At 38.0% G+C, this 15,510-nt stretch overlaps 1 protein-coding gene across 2 annotated transcripts in view; it reads left to right on the top strand.

The window, feature by feature from the left end:
• The window catches only part of NEGR1 (neuronal growth regulator 1), a 624,711-nt gene that overhangs the window by 543,055 nt on the left and 66,146 nt on the right, over positions 1-15,510 (top strand). Inside the window, exon 7 of one of the 2 annotated variants that reach the window (XM_060773729.2) lies at positions 1,796-1,837. The exons of the other annotated variant lie outside the window; for it this stretch is intronic. Within the exon in view, the coding sequence (XP_060629712.2) occupies positions 1,796-1,837 (42 nt within the window). The remainder of the gene's footprint in view (positions 1-1,795; positions 1,838-15,510) is intronic. 2 annotated transcript variants of the gene reach the window in all.

Here is a 15,510-nt window from a genome sequence, read left to right on the forward strand (position 1 = left end):
AAGTTTTATATGCATAGCCTGAAGGCAGTTTTATACATAATATTGTTAATGCTTTTGTGCACAAAACAAAGTTTGTCTACACTGAGCCATCGGAAAGTTTCACTATTTCTTGTCCAAGGAAAGGAACAGAACTCCTGGTATTTTAAGCCTTGATTTGTAGAGATGTTTTCTTTCCAGAAATACAGAATTGTTTCCTTCTACCAGCACGTACAATATACATAATTCTAACTGGTAGTAAGAGATAGGTTAACAACCCAAGAAAAGCCTAATATGTGTTAAGTGTGAGACAAAATTAAATGCCTCTTAGTTGCTTGCACCCTATAACACTGTTGCTTGAATTCTGATCTGAAGAAATGCTATGGCGTTTAAAGTCAGCATGAGAGCAACTGTGAGCTGTCTGAGCAAAATGGTGGGAGAATTAATACCATAGCTCCAGTCCTTGGATATGATTGACAGCATATGATATGAAATAATAGCCTTTCAAAGGGCATGCATTTTAGCTTCTCAAAGGAATTGTGAAGTTACTGCATTGCAGGTCAAGGTCTTCAAGTAGCATAATTATCAGAGAAGTGCCAATCCAAAATCATTTTCCATTTCTAAAACTGTACTAATTTCTAGGAGAATTTGATGGTGGCTTTTTGAGACCTCAAAATGTATTTTGCAAAAAAAATTAAGTGCTCAAAGTATAATGATGCACAATTTTGACATGCTTTTCATCATTTCAATTCCAGCCGCATTTCAAAGGCATGGTCATTTAAATTTCTTTCTTTGGGTTGTATATTGACTTGATGTTGATCTGAGTCTGCTACATCATTCAGGAAAAAGTGAGAGAGACAGAGGATGAGGAGAGAGAATGAAAGTACATGACAATTGTATGAATAGTTACTTGAAAGTAAAATTCACTAAATCAATACGTCCTTATCCAATCAAATGTGTTTGAGAATAAATATATTTAAGTTTTTTAAAAGTATGACTAGTGTATCCTTTATTTGTTACTATTAATTTTGATAGGATGTGTTGATTTATCATTATTATTGGAGTATTTTAAAATTGTTAATGTGTTTTGATTATGTGTTTTAGCAATGTTGTAACCAGCCTCAAGCCCTGAGGAGAGGCAGGGAAGAAATGTTATTATTATTATTATTATTATTATTATTATTATATGTCATGAAAAAAGTTATTGTGCCTCCTTAAATGAATATCTAAAATTGTTTGTAATGTGACTTTACAGATTGGTCTGATGATGCTTGATATCATTTATTTAAACATTCCTTTGATTAGTCCCAGGAGGGAGCTGTCTCCATGTTTGTCTATTGGAAATACTTTCCTCAGCAAAAACTCAGAGACATTTTGCATGTGTTTCATATGGGTAGATATAGCTTTGTATAAATACACTGTGTGAGTAGATATAACTTATGTATTCACAGCAAAACATGGATATTAAATTGTGTTTTGTATGCTGATTTCAGTAATCCACCAGACAACTGTCTTTGAGACCTTCAAGGGTAGGTCAGCAAAGGCAAAGCTTGGTTGAAATTTGTCAATCAGAGTGTTGTTTTCTGACTTCTGCATCTTAGTGATGTATGAATTGAGAATCTGAGATGATTATGTGTGTCACTCATAAACGCCATTCCTGCTTTACTGCATGATATTTATAGAATTTTCACCTCCCAAATTAGCATCATCAGTATTTGTTGCATGACCATAACTGTAGACATATTTTATTTTGTTTTGTCTTCCATATGTGATTAATATCCAAATGTTCTCTCCCCCTCCCCCTTTTCCCTTTTTGTAGAAATTATTGAGTCAACTACTACTAGTCCTGTCTCAAGCCCAGGTCAGTATCCACATACACCCCCAAAGTATGCTTGGGTACTCTCATTTTTCTTTTTCTTTCCAGTAAACATATGTTGGTATGTTTCATACCAATATCTGTCCATTCACTGTTCAACAGTATTACTTCTGAGTACTGCTGAACTGTGTCTTTCCTCTCATTGTGCATTCACTGTTTGTGCTGCTCTTTGGGCAAATGGTATTCTGCTTTAGTGGATTTCTTTTATGAAAGCACTTTTCTGCTTTTCTCTGTCCCAAAGATCACATAGTAGATACATACAGTGTTGGCGTAGTGGTGAAATGCCTTTCCCTTTATATTCCCTTTGTGGTATTATATGTAGTAAATTGGTTGTTGGCTGTTTTGCTAGAAGCAAGACATTTCTGTGTGGAGGTGGATGTTTTGTTTTGGGTTTTTGGCTCTTCTCTTGTAAATATTTGTGCTTGAAACATCTTCCCTTAAATGCAGCATGACATTCATTTCAGACTGCATATTCTCCAAAGGAAAAGGAGGCTTATGTGATGAACCTGCAGAGGGGTAGTGGGCACATCACAAGATAGATAATGGAGATTTATGGATGTCTACTTATAAAAACAGAACTTCTGAAAGAAATCTTGCATTTACTCTCCACTTTAAAAAGGCAGAAGTAATGCTTAGTCTTGGTTTTTGATATTTACTTTGTCATTTCCTTTTTTATAAAATAGGCAAAAATATAGTGTTTTACTGTTCTTTTTCAGTTTCCACAAAATGTTGTCTTCCATATGTGACTGACAACCAAATCCTAACCCTAACCCCCGCCCCCCAAATTGTGGGAACAAGCCCAACCCCAAACATTTATACATTCTCCAAGTTTTAAATCAAGGCAATTTAATTCTGGTATAGACAAATTACAAAGTTTCCCAGAAGCAGTAGTCAGAATACACAATGATCAGTTATCATGGAACAGCACTACAATAATGTATGCGAAGTAGTCCATGCCTGGTTTACAGAAAGAAGTCAAAGAAGCAGCAAACTACAATTTCTCCAGCTCAAAAAGGTAATGTGGCTGGAGATTGCTTTGTGACTTCTTCTCATGAGAAAACTCTGTGACCAATTGTCTTGAGGTTGACTGACTCTGAAACATTGCATTTTCATCAGTTTTAGAAAGGTGGCTGGGCTAACCATCTTGCAACTTCAAAGGATTATAGACAAAGAGCCAACCAGGCCACTACTAGAAGTTGTCATCCTGAGTTCTGTGGACAGATGCATCACTTGATAGTCAAGAATTGGTTCTAAACTGACTGTCCCCATTTGCTCTCATTAATAGGAATATCTGTGAAAAGCTTCCTAATTAAGCTGTGAACAGTAATGTTTTCCTGGTTCTAGTATGTTTTAACCCATTTTTTACGACTTGGAATCTACACTTAATCTTTCCAGGTATCACTTTCTTCTCCTCCCACCCATTGTTTTGAATGTAAGCACACCTTAGCTACAGGAATCGTCTCATGGTCTGAGTCATACAGTAGATATAGTTGAGTGATGGTAATGTATTTCTTTGTTCCCAAGATTTTTGAAGGCTCTAAGACAGATGTACCGAAGATTCCAAATACCTTCCCATGCTATCTCCATACACATACCAGGATTATTATTTATGTATAGATAGTGATGTGTCAGTCTCTACATGGCTTCTGTAATAAGTTGTTTCTCCTTAATACAAGCAGCTGAAATTCTGCAAACATGTTATCAGTTCATCCACTTTTTTCTTCTTGAAGAGCAGCTGTTTAAAAAATCCACTGATACTGATTCATACTGATTCATTTATACATGCCTCAAAATTCAACTATTGACTGAATCAATTAATCTGCTCTTCTTTATCTTCAACACATTTTTCGCTATATTCACAATCAAATACCTGCCCTTCTCCCATCCACAATGAAAAGGTATGATAAAAGAAACTCTGTCTGTGTAGACAGGTATACTTCTATCATCATTTATATCTGTACAATCTGGAGTCCCCCAAGAAAACAAGGAAAATAAGGGGAATAGTAAAAAAAATAATATTTACCTTTTGCTGTGGATTGCTTTTTACTGCTACTGCTTTTAATTATATTCAATAAACTGCTTGTATTTTACTCAGCTGTGTGGTGTTTGAAGTCAAAGGGTTTCCTGGCCTGGAGTGCAACACATATGTAATGTGTTTTTAAAAATCAGTTGAAGAAGAATAAGTTCTTTAACCAACATAAATCTCAAACAAATTTCTATTGGGTTGAAGCAGTTAAATGTTTAGAAATAATAATCCAAAACATTGCTCTATAGTTCACCTCAAGAAGTGACATCTGGTGGTTTTCATATTATTGGAACAGTAAATCTTTAGGTTTTTGTTTCAATGTTAGAAGAGTTCTCCATGGTCCTGAATCCTAGCCTTCATATATGTTCAGCACCTTGAGGTGCTTCTTTAAGATCTAAATGTTGGTATGTGTTCACATCTCATTTGTTAATATGAACAAGATAAAGCATGATTGCATCATGCAATCAATAGGTGAGTGTTTCGGATTAGTTTTTATAAATATTCAGCTGCTCTGTCTTGTTTTGGATCATGCTTTTTAATGTATTTCTATTTCTGTCTTTTGCTGATAACTATTTTTCATATTGTATTTCATATTGGCTGAGATCCTAGATCAGCTACTTAACTAATAGTCCCCCTCATTCTGCTTTACTAGGCCGCAACCATGGTGAGCAATGTGTGTGTGTATGTCTATTCTCCTGTTGATCATGGCATGGCATACTGACATACCCACCTGGTACTCTTCAGAGTTCATTATATGACAATCTATATAGATCCCTGTTGAAATTCCTTCTCTGGCAGGCAGAGTGAAATCATCAGCAAACTATGCCCTGATCAACAGGAAAAGAATTCCCCATCTCTCACAGTGGCTGCTGCCTGGTATAGCAAACCTTGAGGGATTTTTGCCATCATTGCAATAGTGCCAAACATTTGTAGCAGACACAAATGAATAGCTGAAGGCCAAAACTATGAAAAAATTACAGATGTGTAACTCTATGTTATTCATCCATAACTGATAATTAATTCCAGTCAATATGTTTATTATTTCTCTAGTTTCCTTTGTTTTGTTGGTTAATGCTTTTAAAGTCCTCATTTACTTTGATTAGTCAATATTTCAACCCATGGGAGGAACCTATTGTGTCCCATCTTTAAACCCCCCTCACCTCCCATGGGCAATATGTTTGTTGCTGAGGCAAGGCCAATGTATGAATTTCATTCTTTAACAATATTTCCAAATTGCAGGGGCAACCACCCTCTTCCCACCACAGAATCAGAAGGAAGACAAACGCAAGGTGTTAGGATAACAAAAGGACACTACTTGTTTATTGGTTACAAATGACACAGAGTTGGCCACCATGTATGGGTCCTGGACCAAGGATTGGACAGCCCACTGCTAACCAAAGCCACTTAACCACACCAGGGGTGCAGCCATTTACTGACAAGTTTCATGCCAGGACACAGGTACTACTGAACCCCTAAATAAGCCACTGAACGCTCCCCCTCTCCTAAATGGGGGGAAGAGTTATGCAAACCGGATCCAGTGTCCATGCCAAATACCACAAAGGGGAACAGGGAACTGAGAAGGCACTGGATAATGATCTATCCAGCCCTACCTTTTAAGTTTACTGGCAGATTGAAACTGAAGCTTGGCCTGGCTAATCAGGGGGCTCGGCAGGTTGCAAGTGCACCAAACGCATTGGGCACAGAGGGCTCCTGGGAAGAAAGATCCTCCAGAGAAGTGGCAAAGAGAAGAGCACCCACCTCATCCCTGTCCAGTAAGTGAGGCAGGGCATTTTATTGATGGAATTTGCTGCCACCAAATGTGGCATTAGTTATTCGATGTCATTACTTTGTGAAAAATATATTTAGAATTAGTTAGTTGGTTCTTATAGTGCTTGGTACTGAAAGACCAAGAAAATAATGGTAGTTGTTTTTGGTGATGTTTGGAGTGTCTTATAGGACATCAATCCACTTAGATCCTTCCACTACCCATTATCTTAACAACTATAGGAAGTATTAATTTCAGTACTGTTAATTCATGCTGTTCAGCTGATTCACCCCAGTTAGTTAAATTTGCCTAACTGCTTGTTTTGGGCACAGAAAACTGAAAAGAATTTCTGCTGTGCCCCCCACCCCTCCAACCAGCGCATATTTTGATTCATTCCCAACTGTTCTCTCTGGCAACAGCAGAATCAGCAAGCCAAAAGCTTTCCTGATAGTCTCAGGTAGGCTTCATAAAGTTTAAAAAAGACAGACCAGAAAGAAAAGAGGAGGAAGGCCCTGATCCATCCCAGTATATCTCCTGTGAGCTTTTTTAAAATGACAGCTCATATAATCACTGAATATTTTTGGTCATCATGTGTACATTTTGGCAAAAAAGAACTAATTATTTATTTTGAATGACACTATCAAGACCAAGATACTCTCACTTTAGAAACCAAAATATTTAGGTATTTAGGTATCAACCTCTATTTACACAATTGTAACGCACAATTGTAACGCCTAGTCAAAAACATTTTATCATGTATTTTGTTTTAAGTTGAGGTGTCAACACAAAATGTGTAATCAATAATAATTAGCCACCATTTATTTTACATTGAATAATAATACATTACATTTTCCCCCAAATGTTGGAAGGTTGAAACCATTTGGACTACACAATACTTCATTAGTTAGGCAACTGTTCTAATCTAGACCTTACTATGTGCAAAGCCTCAGCATGCTAACTGTATTAAAGAAGAACTGCTGAAAATACAATGTGACAAAGATGAGATGACCCTCAAATGGATGAATGAGTGAAAGCAGCAATATATCCTTTGAGGCAGAATGCATATGATAGACTGAAACACAAGATTAAAAATCTGTGAAGCTCTTTTGCTTCAAGGGAATACTGAAACGAGGGGGTGGCATCCAGGTACTGAAAATAATGCATTGAGGTAGTCTTTTTATGAACCAGTTAATGTTTGAAATCTTGGGTTCTTCTCAGTGTGTGGCAGCTTTGGAACAGCCCGATGATACACACAGCAAAAGCTGAAGACAGGACGGAAATCAGTTTGTTCAGTTCTGGCCAGAGTGGACTCTGGGGGCAGTTCCAAAATCCAGTGTGCCACTCCAGCCCAAGCAGGAATGTTTTGTTGAAAAGATACGAACATTTAGAAACATAAAGACGATTGGTGGAGTTTCAGGATCCATAGTGTCATTGGACATGGAGGTTTGTCCATGCCTGGCTGCAGACTGGCTGAATGTTTAAAAGTCTGTGATAGGTTGCTGATTGGCTGAGTGATCTGCTGCAAATTTCAATATACTGTCATTGGTTGAATTTGAAGCCTATCTGTTGCTTGGTATATTTGCTCGCCTGGGAGGTCTTGGGAATGTTATTTGGGCATAGCAGTGGGATAATGGCAGTTGAGGAGATTGAGGGCACAGTTTCCACATCTGGGATGATGGAATTCCAGGGCACCAGAGACAATAGGTTCTGATGCCTTGATGGGTCCTGCAGATGTGACGAAAGGGCAGGAAGGTAGGTAAATGGGCTTTTCGTTTCCTCCTGGGCTTAGCACCTTTGTGATGCAGGGAAAACTGGCCAAGCCAATTTCTGCTCATAATCATGGTTCAATTTGTGGTGCTTATGTAAACTTGGGGTCAGAAGCTGAGAAAGGCTTTGTGTGGTTTTGAGATTTGGAAGAAAGGGCAGAGTGGGACCTCATGAGGCAGTACATTCATTCCTCCATGTTGGGGTCCATTTTTGAATAATACAGTCCTAATTATTACAGTCAAATAATAGAAAATAACATGAGAGGACGAGGAACTATGAACTGCAGGTTTGTGCAATCATGAAGGGTCTACTGTAAAACCAAAAGCATGTTTCACAACAGCATTTCAGAAATAGATTTCAAGATGTTAAAAGCAGTGATTGTCATCTTGTTTATAGTCTGAACTTCAGTAAATGAATACTAAGAAAATGAAGCAGAAGGTAGATTTATACTTTGAAATAGTTTGTCCACATTCCAATTACAATGTTCTCTGCTGTTTGTTTGAAAACAATTAAAGAGAGATCTTCCATTTTTGACATTGCTCCCAACAGAGATCTTACATTGTTGGCTTCATGTAGAGATGATGCATCCATTCCAGGTTAGTTGAAAATTTAAAAGGCCCTTCCAAGGTGTTGAACTAATTTGAGATAGAAAGTTCAAAAGAGCTGCATCAGTTGTAGCTATTCAGGAGGTCTCATCCATGCTAGGTCATCAGTTATGCCAGCTGCTAGGTTGAATATGTGGACATGCTGTTTTGTATCTTACATTCTTGGAACTATATACATTACTCCACCTCAAAGTTTTACAGAATATTGTTCTATGATACAATAGAAAATATAAAATAGGAGACAGGATGGGGCACCACTAGTGTAGAAGGGGGTCTCCCCTTGGCAAATTCCCCCCAACTTGGGGGTCTGCTGCTCATCTTTTAGCATAAAAATAAGTTGTACTTATCTGTACAGAAATAAGATGTAAAATATTAGCAGAGTGGTGAGACAAAAAGATTGACCACTATGAGGCAGTCAAATCTTTGAGACCATATCTCCTTCTATGAACTGGCGCGGGCATTGAGATCTGCTGGGGAGGCCCACCATCTCAAATATGGTTGGTCGAGATGGGAGAGAGGGCCTTCTCGGTGGTTGTGCCCCAGCTCTGGAATGCCCTCCCTAGAGAGATCAGGTTAACCCCTCACTTCAAGCCTTCCATTCCAGTTTAAAAACATGGCTTTTAAAACAAGCCTTTGATCTTACATAGGTTTTTAAGGATCAGTCCGAGGACTTAGTGTTTGCGTCACGTCGGCACTGGGCTGTGTCAACTGGAAAAAACTTGTTTTTATCCGCAACTATGACCTCATTTTATGAAATTTAATGTTTTACATTGTAATTATGTATGTGCATGATTGCAACTCTATGGTTTTATCATTTTAGATGTATGTATTATATGTATGCAGCAGTTCGCTGTATTTTGTTAACTGCCCGAGTCCCTTCGGTGAGTTGGTGGCGGGGAGAAATAAAATTTATTGTTATTATTATTATCATCATCATCATTTGAAACACAACAAAATGAGTCCACAGCACATAAGATCACTCTGCTGGCTGTTGTATTGGATCACACGTCGGACACTTCCCAAGTGTCTAGGACTGTGTGATGTATCGGAGAATAATGTGTGCAGACCCCAGTATGATGGTCTTCTGCAGGTGGCAGATGGTAATTTTGTCAGCGCCGATTGAGTTTAAGTGCAGGCCAAGGTCTTTAGGCACTGCACCCAGTGTGCCAATCACCACTGGGACCACCTTTACTGGCTTGTGCCAGAGTCTTTGCAGTTCGATCTTTAAATCCTCATATTGTGTCAGCTTTTCCAGTTGTTTCCCTTCAATCCTGCTGTCACCTGGGATTGCAGCATTGATGATCCATACTTTATTTTTTAACATGACCATGAGGTCAGGAGTATTGTGCTCCAAAACTCTGTCTGTTTGAATCCGGAAGTCCCAGAGTAGTTTGACGTGCTCATTTTCTGTAACTTTTTCAGGCTTGTGATCCCACCAGTTCTTTGTCACAGGCAGATGGTATTTGTGACACAAGTTCCAATGAATCATCTGAGCAATAGTGTTATGTCTCTGCTTGTAGACTGTCTGTGCAATCTTCCTGCAGCAGCTGAGGATATGATCTATTGTTTCATTTGACTCCTTGCAGAGTCTACACTTGGGATCTTATTAATATATTATTTAAATGCTTATATATAAAATTATTACATTATTTATTATTATTTGAAACACAACAAGATGATTCCACAGCAGACAAGATCACTCTGCTGGCTGTTGTATTGGATCACACGTCGGGCACTTTCCAAGTGTCTAGGACTGTGTGATGTATCAGCAAATAATGCATGCAGATCCCAGTAAGTTGGCCTTCTGCAGCTGGCAGATGGTAATTTTGTCAGCATCGATTGTGTTTAAGAGCAGGCCAAAGTCTTTAGGCACTGCACCCAGTGTGTCAATCACCACTGGGACCACCTTTACTGGTTTGTGCCAGAGTCTTTGCAGTTTGATTTTTAAATCCTCATATTGTGTCAGCTTTTCCAGTTGTTTCTCATCAATCCTGTTGTCGCGTGGGATTGGGACATTGACGTTCCATACTTTGTTTTTTAACATGATCGTGAAGTCAGGAGTATTATGCTCCAAAACTCTGTCTGTCTGAATCCGGAAGTCCCAGAGTAGCTTGAAGTGTTCATTCTTTGTAACTTTTTCCAGCTTGTGATCCCACCAGTTCTTTGTCGCAGGCAGATGGTATTTGTAGCACTGTGTTATGCTTCTGATTGTAGTCTGTCTGCACTATCTTTTTGCAGCAGCTCAGGATGTGATCTATTGTTTCATCTGCATCCTTGCAGAGTCTACACTTGGGATCTGTTGTCGACTTTTCAGTTCCGGCTTTGATGGCATTTGTTCTAATGGCTTGTTCTTGGGCTGCCAGAATCAGGCCTTCTGTCTCCTTTTTCAAAGTTCCATTTGTGAGCCACATCCATGTTTTTTCTTTGTCAACTTGGCTCTCAATTTTTCCCAGGAACTGTTCATGGAGAGCCTTCTTTTGCAAGTTTTCTCTTCTTCTCTGCATGATGTTTTTACATTATTATTATTATTATTATTATTATTATTATTATTTAATGTGAACCTGATATTTTCCCCTTTTCCCCAGCAATGTTATTTTGCAGATTATGAGCATGAGGTTGAGAGTCACCCTAGTGTGATGTTAGGGCAGAGATTAAAAAAAACATTGTTACCTTCAAAGATGAGTAATTGCATGATGGAATAAGAACCAGTTTTCCCCATCACCACCAAAAGAGTATACATAACCTTTTTTCTCTATAATTCTTCCCAAAAGTGGCAACCAGAAATGACATACATCACTTCCATTGTCATTTGAGAGTAGCTGCAGAGGAAAACTGAGATGGGGAAACTTAGTGGGTTCTCTAAGGCTGCTGCTGCATCTGGATGCTGACGGGCTGCTGGAAGCACCCACACAATCAATCCTTGGTCTACCCCTGGAAGCCTCGTGTTTGCTGTTCTCAGCCAGGGAGCCAGCAGAGAAGAGGAAGTGGTGTCTGCCATTTGACGGCAGTGTAAGCATGCTGCTGGAACTTATGTTTCTCTGGCAGATGTAATGCTTCTTGTCACAACAATTAAGTTACTTTCCTCCCTTGTTCAAAACATTAATACATTGCCCTTTGTCCTATTTAGACTTTGAGGCTGGCATGTCATCAGATGATATCAGTGTGTACATAAAATAATAAAACAATAGATTAAAAATCTAATTAAAAGGTCCATCTTATTAAATTGCCTAGATTTTTTTAATTGTCTGAAGCCAAAAAGATTGTTGGATACATCAAGAGATGCTCCATTTCTTGAATATTGAGTGGATGCTACAAATACATTATATAAGTTGTTCCAGAATATTATTGATCAACTCTTCAGCATGCAGTTTAAGTATCCAGCTTGGATGCATGCTTTCTCCTGAGGATGGAGGACTCCTTCTTTTCACAAAGTATTTCCGATTCATTGGCAGAAGAGGAGTGATTTCAGCTCTTCCACCTTCCCCTTGAAGTTGCCCATTCTATCTCTAAACTAAGAACTGGGAATTTTGGTCCTGACAGTGTATTGGACTTCAACTCCAAGAATCCCTCACCAGTATGGCCGAAACCCAAAGTTTTTTTTCCCACCCAGTAAGAAGTTTTCTGGTGAAAGATCCCCTGAGTCTTGGAAGGTTGTTAGGAAAAGCAAGAATAAATGAACATCGTTTTCCAAATTCTGTCAATAAGAATACCCCATGAATGTGGTTCCAGTGATGGGTTCTCTTCATCCAAGCTTACTATTCTTATCCAAGTACCCAAATGTTTCCCAATGAAAACTATAATTGTGATATAATCAGGCCTAAAGCCAATTATTAGTCCCAATATGTGTATAACCACTGAATCACATAACTGTTAATTTGCGGAATTCCTATTCTTTTAATTGGTCTATTTTGCTTCAGATTAACAGTTGGATTTAGGACAGAAAAGAACCCACAAAACAAAAACCAACAATGCCAAAGAAAAATTACAGCAATACACATATAATTTACACCTGGAAAAACCATTAGAAATGAGAGAACGCCCAATAAAGAAGAGAAAGCTATAGATTATTTAAGTAGCAACTAAAATGAGCACATATATCATGCACTGACTTGTACTATCTGTGATGTTTATAGCTACAGCTACTTTTCAGCATGGCTATGAATAGAACTGGCAAATGAAGGAAACATGGAGAAATAGCAAGATTTCATTTCCTCAGTGACAAATTATTTTTTTTCTCCCACAGTACTCTAATCATCAACTTTTAACATACTTCAGATCAACTATATTTGTTGATCTTTAGACAACCTTTAAATCTTAACTGAAATATAAGTACTGTTCTTATCTCCCAGATGAATATAAATTCTGACCACTTTACACTGTTTTTCCCATAACAGTGTAAAATGTGCCTAGTTGTTAATATGCTTTAGGATAGTTTAGCTTTATTTTTACAGAGGAAGGGGGAAGCAACAAATGAAGATACCTTATACCAGGTTGGTCAACTGGTTTATTTATGAACCAAAATGAATGAAAGCAGCTAGCCAGGTTTTCAGAAGAAATGTGTCACAATTATCTGATTACACTCAACACAAGCGGTTCCTGTCTAGACGGAATGGAGAAACAAAATGGTTTCAAGTTACCATTGAGGTGAGATCATACTCTGCAGCATTTTATTACTCAAGCTGTTTAATTTGTATATAGAATATATCATACTGAAAGCAGATTTGTACTCAAAAAAAGGAAGTGTTACAAATGTGGGAAGAACATTAACAGTTTAAGATACACAGATGACACCATTTACTAATAACTGATGAAACTACTGATGAAAGCTTGTGACTGTTACACTTCAGGAAGTTTTTCTTGGCGTTCTTTTGCACTGAAATACATGTGGTTCTAATCCTGTCCATAGCCCCAACTCTTGTTACTTATCCCAACTCCTATTATTAGTCCCAAGCATTGGCTACAAGTTAACTAAATGATTCAATGGGTTCAATTTTGTTGGGATGGCTTCTTTTTATGGCAGAAAAATGTCTGTGCAAGAGACAAGAGACCATTTTCTTCACAAAGAAACTACAGCTGGCAATCTGTTTAGTTATCATAATGTTGTAGGCCTGACTTACAACATTGTAAATATACAAATTCACTTTTACAGTTGTTGCAGCACCATAATGACCAAACTGCATCCAATAAACTACATTTTAAGTCATGCAGCCACCTATCAGAGGTATTTGTGATGTGCTGGAGATCAGGATGATAGGTTATGATACACTCAACCCTGTCCTGGTAGCAAGATGCAACAAGACCCCACGGGGAGACAGCAGTCTCAAAAGGTAGACATTTTGAAGGTTAGCATCAGGAGATATACAGAGATATAGCTTTGTCATCATAGGCACATCTCCCAATGCAGGATATTGACCCATGAGTATCTCTATATCAGTTGCTCTGAAAGACTTCCTGAACTGTGAAGAATCTCATGGCTTAGTGTCAAAAAAGGGTGGGTTTTTTTCATCTGGGAAAGAAAAACTTTTAAAAAGCCATTTCTAAGCTGATATTCTTTGAAAATGTTATTCTTGACATTATTTTTCATTTCTTACCACAACAGAAAATGTATTATCATACTTAGCACAGAGATTTTAAATGAGAATTCCCTTTGAAAAAAAAGTGCTTGGTTGCTAATTTGTGGAAACAAGCTCTTTCTTTCTTTCTTTTTAAATTCTACAAGATAATGAACATATTTTAAAAGGTAATAAAGCAAGGCCTGCAGTGCATTTAGTTAGGAACAAAAGGCTTTCTTGTAATTTAAAGACAAAGGATTTGAAAGGTAGCAAGTTATTTCCACTAAATCCAGCATGTTATATTGAAAATAACTTCCCTCCTTCCCATTATACATGATTAATTCATATAAAGTGGCACAGATAACATTTAAATTAGTTATTTGGGTTTGTATTAATAAGAATGGAAATGTGGTATGTTATGTCCGAAGTTCAGAATTATATTTTTATTCAGGATTCTATACCATATTCACTAGGGCTGTGCACAGATCCGTTTTGAAAAACAGTCTCTGGCTGGTTCAATCAGCCATCACATCACCACCAAATTTTTTTCAGCCACAACAGACCATGTGGCTGTCAAAAATGACTGCTTTCTGTTTATTTTGGCATCACGTGGAGCACAGTTTCCCTGTGAGCCCTGCCTGATGAGCCAATCAGAACAGAAGGAAGTCATGACATGTATTTTAGCAAGCTGGGCCTCTGTTTTACTGTTGCAAGTAGGCTTCTGGGAGAGACAGATCAGTGATCTAAATTCTCAGTGCCTCTCACAGCTCTACATGGCTTTGCTTGCTTTTTCACTCAAATAGCAATATTTGAGTCAAAATAACCAGTGGCACAGTGGATTAAACCACTGAGCAGCTGAACTTGCTGACCAAAAGGTTGGTGGTTTGAATCCGGGTAGCAGGGTGACCTCCCACTGTTAGCCCCAGTTTCTGCCAACATAGCAGTTTGAAAACATGCAAATGTGAGTAAATCAATAGGTACCACTCCATTGGGAAGGTAACGGCACTCCACACTGTCATGCCAGCCACATGACCTTGGAGGCATCTATGGACAATGCTGGCTCTTTGGCTTAGAAATGTAGATAAGCACCACCTCTCAGAGTCAGACACGACCAAACTTAATGTCAAGGGGAAACCTTTACCTAGCAATAAATAAGTAGTTTACTTTCTACACTTATAAGAAACTGCCACCAATAATCCCCTTCACATGAGGCAAGCTTCAAATGTAAGGTAGAGGTATCTTCCCATTTCTAAAGTTGTTGCAAAATGAGGTAATTTATATCTTCTTAAAAAAAAAAAGAATAGCTAATGCTCCTTCAGGTGGTGTGGCTCCCATTGAAATAAGTGTTTCACTCAACTTCACTGATAGGGTATTCGGGGCAAACAGTCACAGAAAGGGTGGTTTCTTAAGCCTGATGCTTTTAATCCAGGTCTTTTTGAAGGATGTAAGGAGAAAGTATCCCAGAAAGGGGATTTTCTTAAGACTAGTGGCCTAAAACTGAATGGTGGCCTTCCCTCCCAAAAAAGGTAAAAAATGTGGCTATCATGTAATTAAAGATGGTATTTTAAAATATTAATAGGTACTAAACTACTCACAGTTTCTATAATGATGTGTCACAGAGAAGACATGTTAACCTTTGTATTATTAAATTGATGTCTGCTTGATCTAAGTATGATTGGTAACTTTAAAACTTTCATTGACAGAGAGCATTTTTTCCCTTTCTTTTTAACAGTATTCTCCTTTTGGCAAAAAAAGTCTCATAAATACACACACACACACCAATCTTTTTGCTATCACAGATTATTCTCAATAAAAATAATTTGAGCATTCATCATATATTTTCTTGCATGCCTTGTGTTTCTCTCCACTCCTTATAACAGAGACTGCTGTTCTATCTTTGACTGAAATTTATGGAAAGACAAGTGTGAAGATGAAGTCTTTCT

Source organism: Anolis sagrei, chromosome 4, assembly GCF_037176765.1.
Source record: "Anolis sagrei isolate rAnoSag1 chromosome 4, rAnoSag1.mat, whole genome shotgun sequence".
Classification (NCBI taxonomy): Eukaryota; Metazoa; Chordata; class Lepidosauria; order Squamata; family Dactyloidae; genus Anolis; species Anolis sagrei.